We start from the raw sequence: 15,462 nt of genomic DNA, 5'->3' as shown, positions 1-15,462 counted from the left end.
AAGCTACTAGACACCACCCCTATCACCACAACCAACACAGACATCCCACCCGCAGACAAACTTGCCAACTACTTCTACAAAAAAATAATAAAATTACGCAACGCACTTCCTCAGCACAACACTGACATCGAAAACTTCTTTAACGACCAGCTTACCGTTTCTGCTCAACATCTACTCTCCTCACCTCTGAATCAGTCACAGAAACGACTCATAGGTTTGCCAACATCCACTGCAAACTGGACATATGTCCCAGTCATCTACTCAAATTCGCCCCTGACCGCTTCATTCCAGACCTCACATCCCACTTAAACTTCATGCTACAACAAGGTCTCTACCCCGAGGAACATGGCAACATCCTACTCACCCCAATACCAAAAGACGCCAAGAAAAACAAACGACCTAACCAATTACCGCCCAGTTGCGTCTATACCACTACTAGCCAAACTGACGGAGAGTTTGGTGACCAAACAGTTAACGGAATACATCACGACTCACAGCCAAGGTTCCGCTCCCACCACAGTACCGAAACTGTCCTAGTCACACTCCTGGCCAAAATCAAGCAAGAAATAGCCACAGGTAAAAGTATATTTCTCCTCAATATACTACTAAGATTCCATGGCCATTTTGGGATCGATGGGAACGTACTTAACTGGATAAAGGGTTTTCTAACTACCAGAACTTACTGAGTAATATCAAACTCAAACATATCACCATGGAAAGCTACCTGTGGAGTATCCCAAAGATCACCACTTTCACCAATACTCTTCAACATGATATGATCCCACTAGCAAAGTCCCTATCCAATCGAGGCCTCAACCAGTTCATCTATGCAGATGACGTCACAATCTACATTCCCTTCAGTCATGACCTGACAGAAATAACCAATGAAATCAATGACAGCCTGAACATTATGAACTCCTGGGCAAATTCATTCCAATTGAAACTGAACTCTGAAAATACACACTGCCTTATCCTCTCATCTCAACATAACAAGTACAAACCCACAACCATAAACACCCTAGAACACCTCGGACAGCCTAAAAATACTAGGCGTCACAATTGACTGCAACCTTACCCTTGAGAGCCAAGTAAACTCCGTAATAAAGAAAATGTTCTATTCAATGTGGAAACAAACGAATAAAACCTTTCTTCCCGAGGGAAATTTCTTTTTTTTTTTAAACCATTTAACTTTATTGAACAACAGCATTTGAATGATACAATATCTATTCTGAACCAGCCTCTGGCATGGCTCAAGTAACAGTCCGAAGGAAACCTTTCGAAACCTAATACAATCAATGGTCCTATGCCATGCAGATTACTGCAATGCAAATCTATGCGGGATGTTAAGAACTTGCAAAAAAAAACTCCAGACTGCCAAAAACACAGCTTCCAGGCTGATATTTGGTAAATCACGCTTTGAAAGCGCTAAACCCCTCCGAGAAAAAGCTACATTGGCTCCCAATCAAAGAACGTATCATCTTCAAAATTTGCACCTTTATCCACAAAATTATCTACGGCAAGTGCGTAACCCTAGTAGCGCTATAGAAATGCTAAGTAGTAGTAGTAGAAAGTCCCAGGATACATGAGACCTCATAGATCTACGAACAAGAAACAGAATCATATCAACACGATCATACCTAAACTTACACTATCCAAATTGCAAAGGACTTCAATACAAAACAATTTACGTATCCAGCTTCTCCTACATAAGCGCACAACTATGGAATGGACTCCTAAAAGCTGTAAAAACAATCCATGACCATCTAAACTTCAGAAAAATCACTAAAAACCAACCTCTTCAAAAAGGCTTACCCCACCGATCCAACGTAAATCCCCATACCCAGCAACACAACACAACTAATGATCGTACTGGACAATACACAATTTTCATTCCCTTCGACCTTCACGGTGCCTGACACACACCTACTTCATTCAACCACTATTCAACCTTGTATTTGTTATTCAACCGACTGGCAAACGCCTTTACGGTACCATGTAAGCCACATTGAGCCTGCAAATAGGTGGGAAAATGTGGGGTACAAATGTAACAAATAAATAAATGTAATGGAAGAGAAGCTCTGAACAAGAAATCATCATAAAGGTGGAAGTGGCTTGACTTGAGAGTAATCCAAAAAAATATATTTTTATAGAAAGGGTTGCAGAAAGACAATATCAGGTTCAAGAAAGCATTGAGAACCAGAGGATCTAAGGACGAAGAGATTGTAGAACTGAGAAGTACCTGTGAATAGACAAGACTAGATAGGTCATATGTTTTTTTGTTTTTTTTTTGCAGTCATGTTTTCTGAAGTTGCTAAAAAACAAATCACACAGCATGAACCAATATCTTAACGAGCCACTAAAAAAAAAAAAAAACACTTGTCAACTTACCAGGTTGCTTTCAATTTGTGCTTTTCTACATAAATTATCTGCAAATGGTCATGACTATGTTAAAATGTGTGCACTCTCTATTTTATTATTACACCGTCACAAACTTTCAAATGAAGAAAGAAGTATATTCTGTATACCACTTATTTCTAAACATTCATAGTTTTTAAACAGTTAACAGAAAGTGTGTACTCGTTTTCAAAAACAAGCTTCCTTTGGACCAGAGCAAGCCAGGTTTGACTACAATGGTATTTTTGTTTAATGGGTCTTCTTTTAAACCAGAAATTTGCAAATGGAAATAGGGAAAAAAACAAGTCAAGAGAAAAACAAATATTGAAAAGGAGCAAGCCAAATTCAAATATAATGTATAGAAAAGTAGCTTAGTAGGTAGAACATAGCTTTACCTTTCAAAAGATGAGGAGGGTACAGATGAACTACCCTCAGGAAATCGTCCTCTGTGATCAAAGTCATTAAATCGATTCTGCTGGCGAGAATAGTCAGACCCATGGCTGAAGCGTGTATCAGTATCTAAAGATATTTTTTTGCTTTCTGTCCAGTAAGGATCATCCCGCCTAGGAAAACCAAGGCAAAGCTAATTTGGCTGATTCACTATAAAACATACTAGCAACATGGTGATATAAGGAAACTCCTACTACAGCAATAAATATTTTGGGATTTTCTTTTTCCCCTCCGAGAAGAAACTTACCCAAAGCAGGTGTTCTGAGGACAGTAGGACAAATCCTCACACATGGGTGATATCCAATGGATCCCATGCACAGGAACTTCCTCCAGCACTGAAAACAGAACTTTTGAGATCACTTAACTACTGATGTGCACGAATTCCCACCTGCTGCAGTCCACAAGACCTCATCTCCTTGGGTAGCTGGGAGACTTTGCGGATGTGTGTCCCACTGTCCTCTGAGAAAACGCACTATAGAGAACTTCTTTAAGGACAAGCAGGACACCAAAATCCTCACACATGGGACTCCCTAGTTTTACAGGCTTCTTTCAGAAGAAAAAGGGATAATAGAACCAAAAACACTTGAACAGGCAAATTATTTTTGGCAGCAACAAGTCTTATGTTTGAGCTATATTTAAAAAAGGCAAGGAAACCTGGAACTGAAATGGGCATGGGCGACAACCCCCCTCCCCAAGGACACACTGGCCAAACTTACTGTCATTTCTGAAGTCTTGCTGTAGACCAGTGGTTCTCAGTGTGTCAGGATACACTGGTGTGTCCAAGAGGAGTACAAAAGCTCCAAATGTGTGCTTCCTTTTAAACATCTGTCTGCAAGCTGGGAAGATCAGAGATCCAGAGAGCTAGTTACTTGAAATACCCATAACTGGTCCCTAATTTCTTCATCCCGTTACCATCAACGAGGGTTGCTGCCACCAGACCCACTGGAAATATTTGAAATTTATTATCCATAGGTTCTGTTTGCAACATAGTTTTTGAGTAATATTTGAACAGTTGTACGATGCTTCAGTTATCTGGGAGCAATTTCTCCAAAGGGTGACACCAGAATTTGAATACGCATGTTTTGTATGACAAGCTGTAAGGAGAAACATCCTATCTATATGCTCTGTAAGCACTAAAATGAGTAAAAGTTTTGACATTTGACAGTAAGTTTAGTGTGAATTTTCTGACCATTCAATCCCATTTTGAAAATCTGTATGTAAAACATTAGATTTCTCACTGAAGCTTTTTAGAAAAATAAAACAGTATATATAAAACACAGTAAATTTAAGAATTTTATATTTTCCTTGCATTACTTTTTATAACAATGAAATATTACGTTTTTTGTTCAGCAGTGAATTTTGATCTTCATTGTGTCACAAGAACTTTGTCAGCTGTGTCAAAACAAATGTTGAAAACAAAATGTTTTTACTGATGGACCCCCCTCCCTTATAAGGAAGGATTCTAACAACGTGTATTTCCATTCTTTTTCACTTCATATTGTTCTTTCAAATTAACCACCACATTCTATTTAATCATTAATTCAACCCTACAAGTCTTTTATACTTATATATGTTGTATTCACTAATTTGTATTGTTAGTTTAATACATTAGATACATTGAACCCAATTTGTATTGTTAGTTTAATAATCTGTTAGCCACATTGAACCTGATTTGATTGGGAAAAAAATAAATAAATGTTGAGAACCACTGATCTAGACAATCATGCTAAGTGAACGTGTGGACAGATGTTCATATTGCAGCCCTGCAAATCTCTTCTACTGAGAATGACTTCAAGCAGGCTACCAACACCGTCACAACTGACATGAGCAGTGCCATGACCCTCTAGTCTGTCATGCCTGGACATAAAAGAAAGAAATGCAGTCTGCTAGCCAAATGGAAAATGTTTATTCGCTGATGCAGGCCCCATCCAGTTAAGGTAAACTGAAGCCAAAGTGGGCTTTCTATGGGTTTTAGTCCTCTCCAGATCAAAAAAAACCCATGGCTCTCTTGCACTGAAACATGCAGTGTGCTTTCACGCCTGTGGGTTCAAGGTTTAGGAAAAAAAGTTTGAGAGAACTATTGCTAGTGTTGGAATTTCATCTCAACCAATCTTGTGAAGGACTTCACACTGGTGCTCAGAATCACTGTTTAAACTCTCAGTGTAAGAATGATCTATTACCAGGGCCCGAGACTGACAGATGAAATTATGGCCACCAAAAAAAAAAAAAAAGCTTCCCGATCAGGAACTTCAGCTGACAGGTGTCAAAACAGCTCAGGAGGAGCTTTCATTAGTTGGAAAAGACATTGAGGTCCCATGACACCACAGGTGGCTTGACGGGAAGCTTCAACAGAAGACCACCACATAAATCAACTAAAGACTGTACAGAAATAAAAGAAATCCTAACTGCACTAAGGTGTACCTTAATGACCTAGTCTTGACCCGACTCAAATGTAGAAGAATTCAACCAGTTTTTGTGTTAAACAGGAAAAAGGATCTAGGATCTTGCTGTCTAGACAGCAAACCTCCACTTAAAACTATTTTTTTTTATTTATGGATTTTAAACTATAACATTCAATCTTGTTGAATGTAAATCAAAAATTAAACTAAACCGCATCAATTAAACAAGAAAAATATCAAAATACACTTTAGCCCACAATATTTAGGACCAAGAAAGGAAATGCAAAAACATTTAAGAAAACACACACTTTTAAAAAGGACCTTTAGTGGGTCAGCAACAACTGGTCGAGACAGCCTCAGGAGAGCTCTTTTCACGGAACTAGATTCGAGAAAGTCCGAGTTATTTAGGGTGTCAAAGAACAGTTTTATACCACTGTTACTCAAAAAACATTGACAAGGAAATTGAAGTATAAAAGTACCACCTAAGGCTAAGATTATAGGCATTGAAGCCAAGAATTCCTTTCATCTAAGTTGAGTACCTTCTACATAAATCAGGAAGCATACAGAAGAGATCCAAAAAACTGCTGATTAATATGTCTGAAGCCCTAATACTGTGTTTTGGTCCAGTTCAAGAACAAACGTAACTACGATCAGACTTTCCAGTTACCAATTCCATAGATGACTCGTCAGTCAGATTTAGAGGATTTACTTGAGGATTTTACTGTGTTCTAACTCCAGGTGCTTCTCTACCAGGTAGTGATAGATTGCCCTTACAATAGGTAGTAAATCTTCTGAGAAGCTCAAAATCCCATGCAAGTATCTTTTAAACTATGTCCAAAGATATTACTGGAGACCTATGTCCAAAGATATTACTGGAGACCTATGTCCAAAGATATTACTGGAGACCTAGGAAAGTTCAAAAACCAAACATTGGAATATTTAGAAAATTATGGCAGAAATTTTTAACATCTCTCTCTTTAGTTCGATGAACATTAAGTTTTTCACATCAGGCACTTGACTCATACTAATCCACCCAAATTGTCCGCTGGGTTTGCATTGATGTCTGAGCCAATAACCAAGAACAGTACTGAATTTACCAAAATTTGAGATACAGATACCGGCATAGTGTTATGCAGTAGCTTAAGAGCCTCCTAGACTGTGTCCAAAGTGACTACTGCTGGTTTTCTTGGCAAATGCTCCAACTCCATGAAAGGTTGTTGAACTTGCAGTCCAGAGTGGAGACCTTAACTTTGTCTTACAGATCCCGCCAATCCATCCCCTATCAGGGAAGACACAGCCTGCGAAGTCCCCTTCAAGGGCAACACTCCAAATTCCTGCAATGTCTGGCATTCCTCTGACCCCACAGCAGTTATAATTCCAGGCTGAGTCAGCACAGCATGTTTTAGGGGCTCAACACCCCTTCTAAGCTAAACTCTGCAGTGTTCGCAGAGCCACCCAAAGCTGCTGATTCCAACAAGACTGGCCAAACCACTGAAGTCTAGGATCAGCTGGACTATTTTGGGGAGCTTGCTCAAACCAGGGGGTAAGTATGCTGCTTTGCCTTCCATTTCCCCATTGTAATACATAACTGTCTATGCTCATTCCAGAGTGGCCACACTTCATGTCCTCTGATGCCACCTTGGTCCCTCCACTCAAAACTCCTCTGATGCCACCTTGGTCCCTCCACTCAAAACTATGATCTCCTAGTAGAATCTCTCCTGTAAGAGAAAATCTGAGAAACACTCAAGCAAATCCAGAAAAGCCAACATTAACCTCCCAACATTCAAGTTAAAAGGACTAGGGACTTGATGCTGGGATACACCACCACTCCCGTTCTTGCATTATCAGTTTTGGAAAACATTCCAGTCCTTTTAGATGGAGAAATCAAACAGAAGTAGAACTAAACCTGCCTCAGTTAAGAGAGTTAAGAGAGTTAAGAGAATCATGGTTCACTGGTCCTGCTTGAGCTTCAGACTAGTCCTTGCTATGAGGAGAATCAGAGGATTCACACACAAGACCTTCTCCCCAACAAAGGAGAAAGGCATATGAAGCTAGTTTGCTGTGTGTTCAGAAAACTAAGGTACTCTCCTGCAGAACAGTGGCAAAAAAAAAAAAAGATACGCATCAAAGTACTACTCTCAAATCTTGTGGCATCATCCAAGGACCATTTGTGTAGAAGTACTCAAGAGTACTGTCCTCAGCTGTCAGATATATGGCCCTGAAGGATGTTCCATGAGAAATGGCCCGTTTCCACTTGACAGTCTCCCAACACAGGGTGTATAAACCTGTCTCTTCCTACTTGTTTATGTAGTATAAATTGAGCTCCTCAAATTCAGTTGGACTCATCTGTTACTTAAATTTGACAGATTTGGAAGGGTACTCCTCCTGCCAGATTGGAATTTGTCCACCATGACCATGTCCTGCACAAGACTGATGACAGATGTCTCAGATTTCCAGTGGCTTGAATCCATTGTGTGGACAAGGTCTCCTGGGCTTGCCTCAAATGGAGACATTTTATTCGAAATACGCAACTCTTTACTCTTACAAAATCAATAACTAATAAACAAATCAATAAGTAATGGAAATAACTATTTGCAATATAGTTTTCAATTCTTATGGCAAAAAGGCATCATACAAAGGTAGAATAGGATATTGGATCTCCTACAGCACACAGCTATTCCTGATTCGGAACTCACCAATTTGTATTAATCATCTGCTTCAAACACCGATTTAATTTTTATTAAACTGCTTGAGTACTTATGGGTAAAACCAACAAATCAAAAAACAGAAAGCAACCAACTACTTAACTGAACACTGAAATCACAGCACTGTGGAAAATTAGTAAAAACGGAGGTATATGCCAGGGGTGTTATACTGTGGAGGCCATGTGGCCCAACATCCTCAACATTTATATAACTAATGCCTCTGAATTTCTTCCAAAATGGATATTAGTATGACAATCCTTTGTTGTAGAAAAATGCAGATGCTTGATTTATGTTTTAAAAGGCACCTATGAACTTGTGGCAGGCTTAAATGGGATAGTTTGACAAAACCTAGCAATTCCAACACTCAAATGGTTCTTTCTGTTCCTCCAGATACATATTTTATCGAACGGGAAAACGTGTACCTCCAATTTGCGTATATATACAAACTGTAACAAACACTAGGTATTTTCTGAATGCACAAAAAGTGGATGGGGCAAAATCCTCAGAGACCAGGAAATAAAATTCTTGCTCCTTTTCTCTTACTGGAACAGGTTCTACCACATTGGCTTCTAAGAGGGAAGACAGTTCCTTTATAAGTATTTCCTAATGCTATGAGCTTGATTTCAAAGTTTGCAGGGAGTTATTTGGAGGAAATAATGGAAAGTTATCTGGAACAGAGAAACTGATGCCATGTTCTCTTAGAAGCAGTCAGAACTCCAATCCCAGTATCAGATGTGAAGCCAATGGAGTTTTCTTGACCTACTACTACATAGTATCAGAGATACCTGTCTAGTCTTGAATGAGCTGGAGGAAGAAAATGTATGCCTTTGAACAGCAGTTAACCTCCAATACCTCCTTGGAAAGAAAACCAGTTAAGAAGAGAATCTGGAGAGGGACCTATACTACTTGAAAGCTGTGGTCTCCTGCACACTCTGAAGAGATTCCCTCCATGGCATGTCAGCAATTTTTTTCCTGTAGGTGAAACCTTTGGTCAGAGGCACTCAGCCAGATGAGTCTGCAGGAACTGCAGCAGCTCTTCATGCCGTATTGAAAATGGATCACACGAACCATATTTTCCACAATCTTCCTTTTGGCTAATAGCACACGGAGATCAAACATCACACTAAGGCAAGGGTCCTAAAATACAGTCCTCGAGATACACAAGGAACCCCTTCTCCACTACACTGTGAACGGTATCTTGAAAGTATATGCAGGATTTAATTTAATGTGGACAAATGTAAGGTGATGCACATTGGAAAGAATAATCTGAATCACAGTTACGTGATGCTAGGGTCCACCTTGGGAGTCAGCGCTCAAAAGAAAAATCTGTGTGTCATTGTAGGTAATACGCTGAAATCTTCTGCTCAGTGTGCGTCAGCAGCCAAAAAAAGCAAACAATGCTAGGAATTATTAGGAAAGGGATAATGAATAAGACTGAAAATACTACAATGCCTTTGTATCGCTCGTCCACACCTTGAGTATTGTATCGCTCGTCCACACCTTGAGTATGGACCGTATCTCAAAAAAAAAAAAAAAAAGATACAGAGGAATTAGAAAAGGTTCAAAGAAGAGCGATGAAAATAATAAAGGGGATCGAATTGCTCCTGTATGAGGAAAGGCTAGAGGTTAGGGCTCTTCAGCTTGGAAAACAGAGACGGCTGACAGGAGATACGACTGAGGTCTACAAAATCCTGAGTGGTGTAGAACGAGTAAAAGTAAATGTTTTTTTTACTTGTTCCAAAAGTACAAAGACTAGGGGACAGTCGAGGAAGTTACATGGAAATACTTTTAACACACATAGAAGGAAATATTGTTTCACTCAACGAATAGTTAAGCTCTGTAACTCTTTGCTGGAGGAGGTGGTAACAGTGGTTAGCGTATCTGGGTTAAAAAAAGGTTTGGACAAATTCCTGGAGGAAAAGTCCACAGTCTGCTTGCCCTGGGATTTGTAGTATGGAGTGATGCCATGATTTGGGTTTCTGTCAGGTACTTGTGATCTGGCTTGGCCACTGTTTGGAAAACAGAATACTTGGCTAGATGCACCACTGTTCTGACCCAGTATGGCTACTCTTATGCCCATGAATAGCTGGTAGGATGCTATGCGAAATGTCACCATATTCTCCAAATTTCTCCCATGACCAAACTTCCCTCTGAGAGGACCCAAGCAAGACTTAGGAACTTCTGGCCCTTGACAGAGTGTGCTCAAACACCATAGAATGGTTAAGAAAAAAAAAGCAAGCTGCTATTTAAACCCAGAAGCCTTCTAGACTCTGTACATAAAGGTGACCTTTTTACCAGGCAAAAAAGTGGCAATGTCACAGTCATCTTGGGTGGGATGAGGATAAGCAACGCTTCTCATGCTGGGCTCCTTCTTCTGTCCCCAACTTAAAAATGGGGTGGAATGCACCATCCTATATAATAATTCTCACCTCCAACATTCTGACTGGCTGCCTGGGACCATGGCTCATTCCGAGTTGGTCTGCTAGGCTCCGTAGATCAGGCTGACATCACTGTAGCCATTATGATGTCAACTTCAGAACCCGGGGGGAGGGGGGGGAGGGGAAGACATGCCTCACAGCTGATCCATGTCCAGAGGAGGGTCGCTGGAGGGGGGGCAGGGGAGAGAGGAGGGTCGCTGGACATGGGTGGCTGGAGGGGGGCAGGGGTCGCTGGACATGGGTGGCTGCAGGGGGAGAGGAGGGTCGCTGGACATGGATGGCTGCAGGGGAGCTGAGGAAAACCTTGCTAGCGCCCGTTTCATTTGTGTCAGAAACGGGCCTTTTTTACTAGTCTCTTAATAAAAGATAAGCAAGAGCTCCTCTGGTGGGGATTTAACTCTCTGAGGTGACCAAGTATCTGAAGGGAGACAGGAGGATCCTTTTTCTGAGAAGATCCCTCTCAATTCTTCCTCAATCTCAAGAGTGCTCCGAGTCAGATTCATAAAAATACTCCAAAGATGATATCTGAGTCTCTGCCTCTCTCAATACAGACTACAAGATCAGGCTTTGGCTGGGACATTGTGACACTGAGGATTCCTGATGTGCCAGCATCACTTCCTTACCCGATTCATTAAAAACATATCAAAGTTGCATCATCATGTCAAGCAAATGAATTGCTCCATTCTCTCCTCAAATTTAATGAGCTGCTCCTGATAAAGGTGTAAGCATCACAGTTAAAATGGTCAAGTCTTCCCAAGTCAAACTGTCATCAAAACTAGGTCTGTTGCTCCCTGGATGAGCAGTTCTCATGTCAAAAGCGCTGGGAGGACACCAGTGACCATCAGTGCTTTTGGTGCCATGATTCAGTGAGAAATGATACTGAGTTGTCTCAGCCTTCATCTGACTTCACACTCCCTCAGCATCAATGAATTTGAGGATAAATCCCTCCTCTTCAGTAAAGAATCTGACAATGAGCGATCCTGATAGTCTTCATTGATGCATGACATCAAAGGTGACCATGACACTCAATGCTGTTGGCATTTCCAAAACCTACTGAGAAATGTTTCCAATGCTGCTCTCTACCACAAAGCCCCCTCTGAAATCTGGGAAAACAGAAGATGAGAGGGTTCACAGACAGGTCCTAAGTTCTGCAGGCATCAGCTACATATATCTAAAGCACAGTCCTGTTGCACTGTGAACACCTTCTGACATTGCTAAGGGTCATCTTTAAAGAAATGCCTTGAATTTGATGTTGTGGGGAGAAAAAAAAGAACAAACAAAAAACCCATACCTAGATGTGTACTTTATGCTTAAGACCACACCAAGCAGACAAGAAAAATGAAAGGAATATTAATCAAAAATTTTTTAAACTAGGGATGCTGCCAGGAAGAGAACCTCACAACAGCAAAGAACTTACAGCACTGAGGCAATTGTGAAAAATACATCTGTTCACCAAGGCAATTGTGACAAAAATACATCTGTTCTGCTCCATGGAAAATAAAGTGACAAGGTCCCACACAACAGTAGTGGGCAAGAAGAGGCATGCATGTGAAGTTGAGCTCTCTCAAAAGTTCTGTCTTCAGTGCTGGGAAGGTTTCCAAATAGGGCTCTGTCAAATGACATCACCCTTGTGAAAGAATTTCAATGTTCTGCTTGTCCACAGAAGGGGGAGGGGAAGGTTCTCCTGTAACCAAAAAGGTGAAATTAGGCCTTACCTGCTAATTTTCTTTCCTCTAGATCCTCCAGACCGTTCAAGACGCTTGGGTTATGCACTCCTACCAGCAGAGGGAGACTGAGAACACAAACTTCTCATACAAGTAGCCTGTGCAGACCTTCTAACCAGTAAAACAGTAACAAAGCAGAGGAACAAAACACCTCCACCTAAACAAAACCACTGAATCCACACTCAGATCTCCTCCCCTTAAGACGGGGGAAGTCAACTGCAGATGAGCACAAACAGTACCACAAACTGCCCTTAGTAAAACTCCAGGACCCAAATCACAGGAGCTACTAAAAATATCAGCAACTGAAGTCTAAAGAAAATATCATACTGAACTGTCCGATACACTGGGTGGGCTCTTGAACGGTCTGGAGGATCTAGAGGAAAGAAAATTAGCAGGTAAGGCCTAATTTCACCTTCCTCAGCAATCATCCAGACCGTTCAAGACGCTTGGGATGTACCAAAGCAGTAAACACATCTAAAGGTGGGACCTGCGAAGCCCAGAGGACAGGAATGCAGCTCCAAAACTGGCATCCTCCCTTGCCTGTACATCCACTCTGTAATTTTTTTTTTTTGTTACATTTGTACCCCGCGCTTTCCCACTCATGGCAGGCTCAATGCGGCTTACATGGGGCAATGGAGGATTAAGTGACTTGCCCAGAGTCACAAGGAGCTGCAATATGTAAGCCGAAGAGATGGCATCCTTCAACCACCGAGCTATAGATGCCTTAGAAGCAGCCGCTCCCTTCTTGGGCCCCCCATGAAGGACAAATAACCTGTCCGAAGACCTGAATTCCTCCGACCTGTGCAAGTAAACCTTCAACACTCTGCGCACATCCAATTTCGTCAAACGACGCTGAGAAGCATCCCCCATCTGGTCCCCCAAGACTGGCAACGAAATCACCTGATTGACATGAAAGGAGGATACCACCTTAGGCAAAAACGAAGGGACTGGACACAGCGAAACCTTTCCCTTAGAAAACCACAGTAACGGAGGCCTACATGAAAGAGCCTGAAGTTCTGAAATCCAGCGAGCCGACGATATAGCTAACAAAAAGACCACCTTCATAGTAAGGTCTTTTATCGAACAAGACTCCAAGGGCTCAAAAGGAGAACCCGCCAAAGAGTCAAAAACGATATTAAGATCCCACTGAGGAACTATTGGCCGCTGAGGTGGATGAAGCAACTTCAACCCCCTCAAAAAACGGACCACATCCGGGGAAGACGCAACCGACCTGCTCTGCACCTTACCCCGAAAACACGCCAAAGCAGCCAGCTGCACCTTCAAAGATGTCAACGCCCTTCTCAAAACCATCCTGCAAGAAATCTAAAATGCACGACACAGAAGCTGTCGAAGGGACACATGCACGGTCCCCACACCAATCTTCAAATATGCGCCACACACGCACATAGGCCAAAGACGTTGAACGTTTGCAAGATTGCAGCATCGTCTGAATCACCTGAGGAGAAAACCCTTTCCTTCTCAACCGTTCCCTCTCAAGAGAGAACCGAGCCGGATCCGGCATGACTACTGGACCCTGACACAACAGCACCAAGCCCCCCAGCCGCAGAGGCTCGCCTTCTAACAGGCACATCAGATCCCCGAACCACAGCCGACACAGCCAATTCGGAGCCACCAACAACACCGGACCCGCATGACATTCTACCCTTTGTAGGACTCAACCTATCAAGGGCCATGGGGGAAACATGTACAGCAACACCCGCTGAGGCCACGGAAGAACCAACGCATCAATCCCTCCCGCTCGCGGATCCCGACACCGACTGAAATACCGAGGAACCTGAGCATTCTGTGCCGACGCCATGAGATCCACTACTGGCATTCCCCACTTTAGAACTATCTGGTCGAACACTGACCGGTGCAGAGACCATTCTCCGGGGTCCAACATGTGTCTGCTTAGAAAATCCGCATTCATGTTGTCCACCCCGGCCACGTGTGCCACCGAAATCTGCACTAAATGCCTTTCCACCCAACACATGAGCAGAGCCGTCTCGATTGCCAACCGCAGACTCTTTGTACCGCCCTGCCGGTTGACATATGCTACCGCTGTCGGACATGACTCTTACCGCCTTTCCGACCACACTTGAGCGAAACACCAACAGAGCTAGCCAAATCGCCCTTGTCTCCAACCGGACCGACCGAGACACTGAGCTCCCCAGCCCAGCAGACTGGCATCCGTTACCAGAATCACCCACTGAGGAGGTTCCAACGGCATGGCCCTTTTTCAGATGGGCTGAGCACAGCCACCACTGGAGACTGCGCCGAGGAGCCTCCCTCAATGGCAACCGCAACTCCAAACTGTGTACCTGAGGAGACCACCGGGACAAGAGCTGACTGAAGCTGACGCATATGCGCCCTGGCCCATGGTACTACCTCTATCGTGACTGCCAAGAGGCCCAGAACCCGAAGGTACATTCGAACCGTCGGACTCTGAACGGACATTAACAGCCAGACCTGCTGCTCAAGAGAGGCGATCCGAGAATCCGGCAGAAAAACACAACCCACTGCCGTGTCGAACCGCACTCCCAAGTACTCCAGACTCTGCGATGGGATCAACTGACTTGACTACATTCACTACCCATCCGAGCGATTCCAGAAATGCGACCACCTGAGCCATCGCCGCAACACTGTGAGCCCGAGACTTCGCCCGGATCAACCAGTCGCCCAGATACGGATGCACCAGAATTCCCTGCCTCCGCAAAGCCGCTGCTACCACCACCATTATCTTGGAGAAGGTGCGTGGAGCCGCTGCCAGACCAAAACGTAGAGCACAGACCTGAAAGTACCTCCCTAAAACAGCAAAACGAAGGAAACGCTGATGGGCCTCTCGAATCGGCACGTGCAGATACACTTCCGTGAGATCCAGAGACGTGAGAAATTCTCCATGACAACAGCCACTAAGACCGAGCGCAGAGTCTCCATGCAGAAGGATGGCACCTTGAGCGCCCCATTGACCCTCTTGAGATCTAAAATGAGTTGAAACTGGTCCTCCAGCACCACAAAGTAAATGGAACAACCACCCATTCCCTGCTTGTGCCGAGGAACGGGTACCACAGCTCCCAACTGGATTAAGCGACCCAGACCCAGAGTCTCTTGAATAGCCTTTAACTTGACTCCACTCAACCAAAACTGCGCTTACTAAAGTCTCCAATGACCTATTACTGGCTAAATCCAGAGGTCAATATTCCATCCTCATTCTTCTTGATCTTTCCGCTGCTTTTGACACTGTCGATCACAGCATACTTCTCGATACCCTGTCCTCATTTGGATTCCAGGGCTCTGTCCTTTCCTGGTTCTCTTCCTACCTCTCCCTCCGCACCTTTAGTGTTCACTCTGG

At 43.0% G+C, this 15,462-nt stretch overlaps 1 protein-coding gene across 5 annotated transcripts in view; it reads right to left on the bottom strand.

The window, feature by feature from the left end:
* Window positions 1–15,462, bottom strand: part of SLTM (SAFB like transcription modulator) — a 230,789-nt gene that overhangs the window by 51,743 nt on the left and 163,584 nt on the right. For 4 of the 5 annotated variants that reach the window (XM_030188772.1, XM_030188779.1, XM_030188785.1 and 1 more), the window contains one exon: window positions 2,790–2,957. The exons of the other annotated variant lie outside the window; for it this stretch is intronic. In XM_030188772.1, the coding sequence (XP_030044632.1) occupies window positions 2,790–2,957 (168 nt within the window). The remainder of the gene's footprint in view (window positions 1–2,789; window positions 2,958–15,462) is intronic. 5 annotated transcript variants of the gene reach the window in all.

The sequence above is a fragment of the Microcaecilia unicolor genome, chromosome 1 (genome assembly GCF_901765095.1).
Source record: "Microcaecilia unicolor chromosome 1, aMicUni1.1, whole genome shotgun sequence".
NCBI lineage: Eukaryota > Metazoa > Chordata > Amphibia > Gymnophiona > Siphonopidae > Microcaecilia > Microcaecilia unicolor.
The sequence above is the reverse complement of the archived record's forward strand: the minus strand, read 5'-3'. Positions and strand labels throughout refer to the sequence as shown.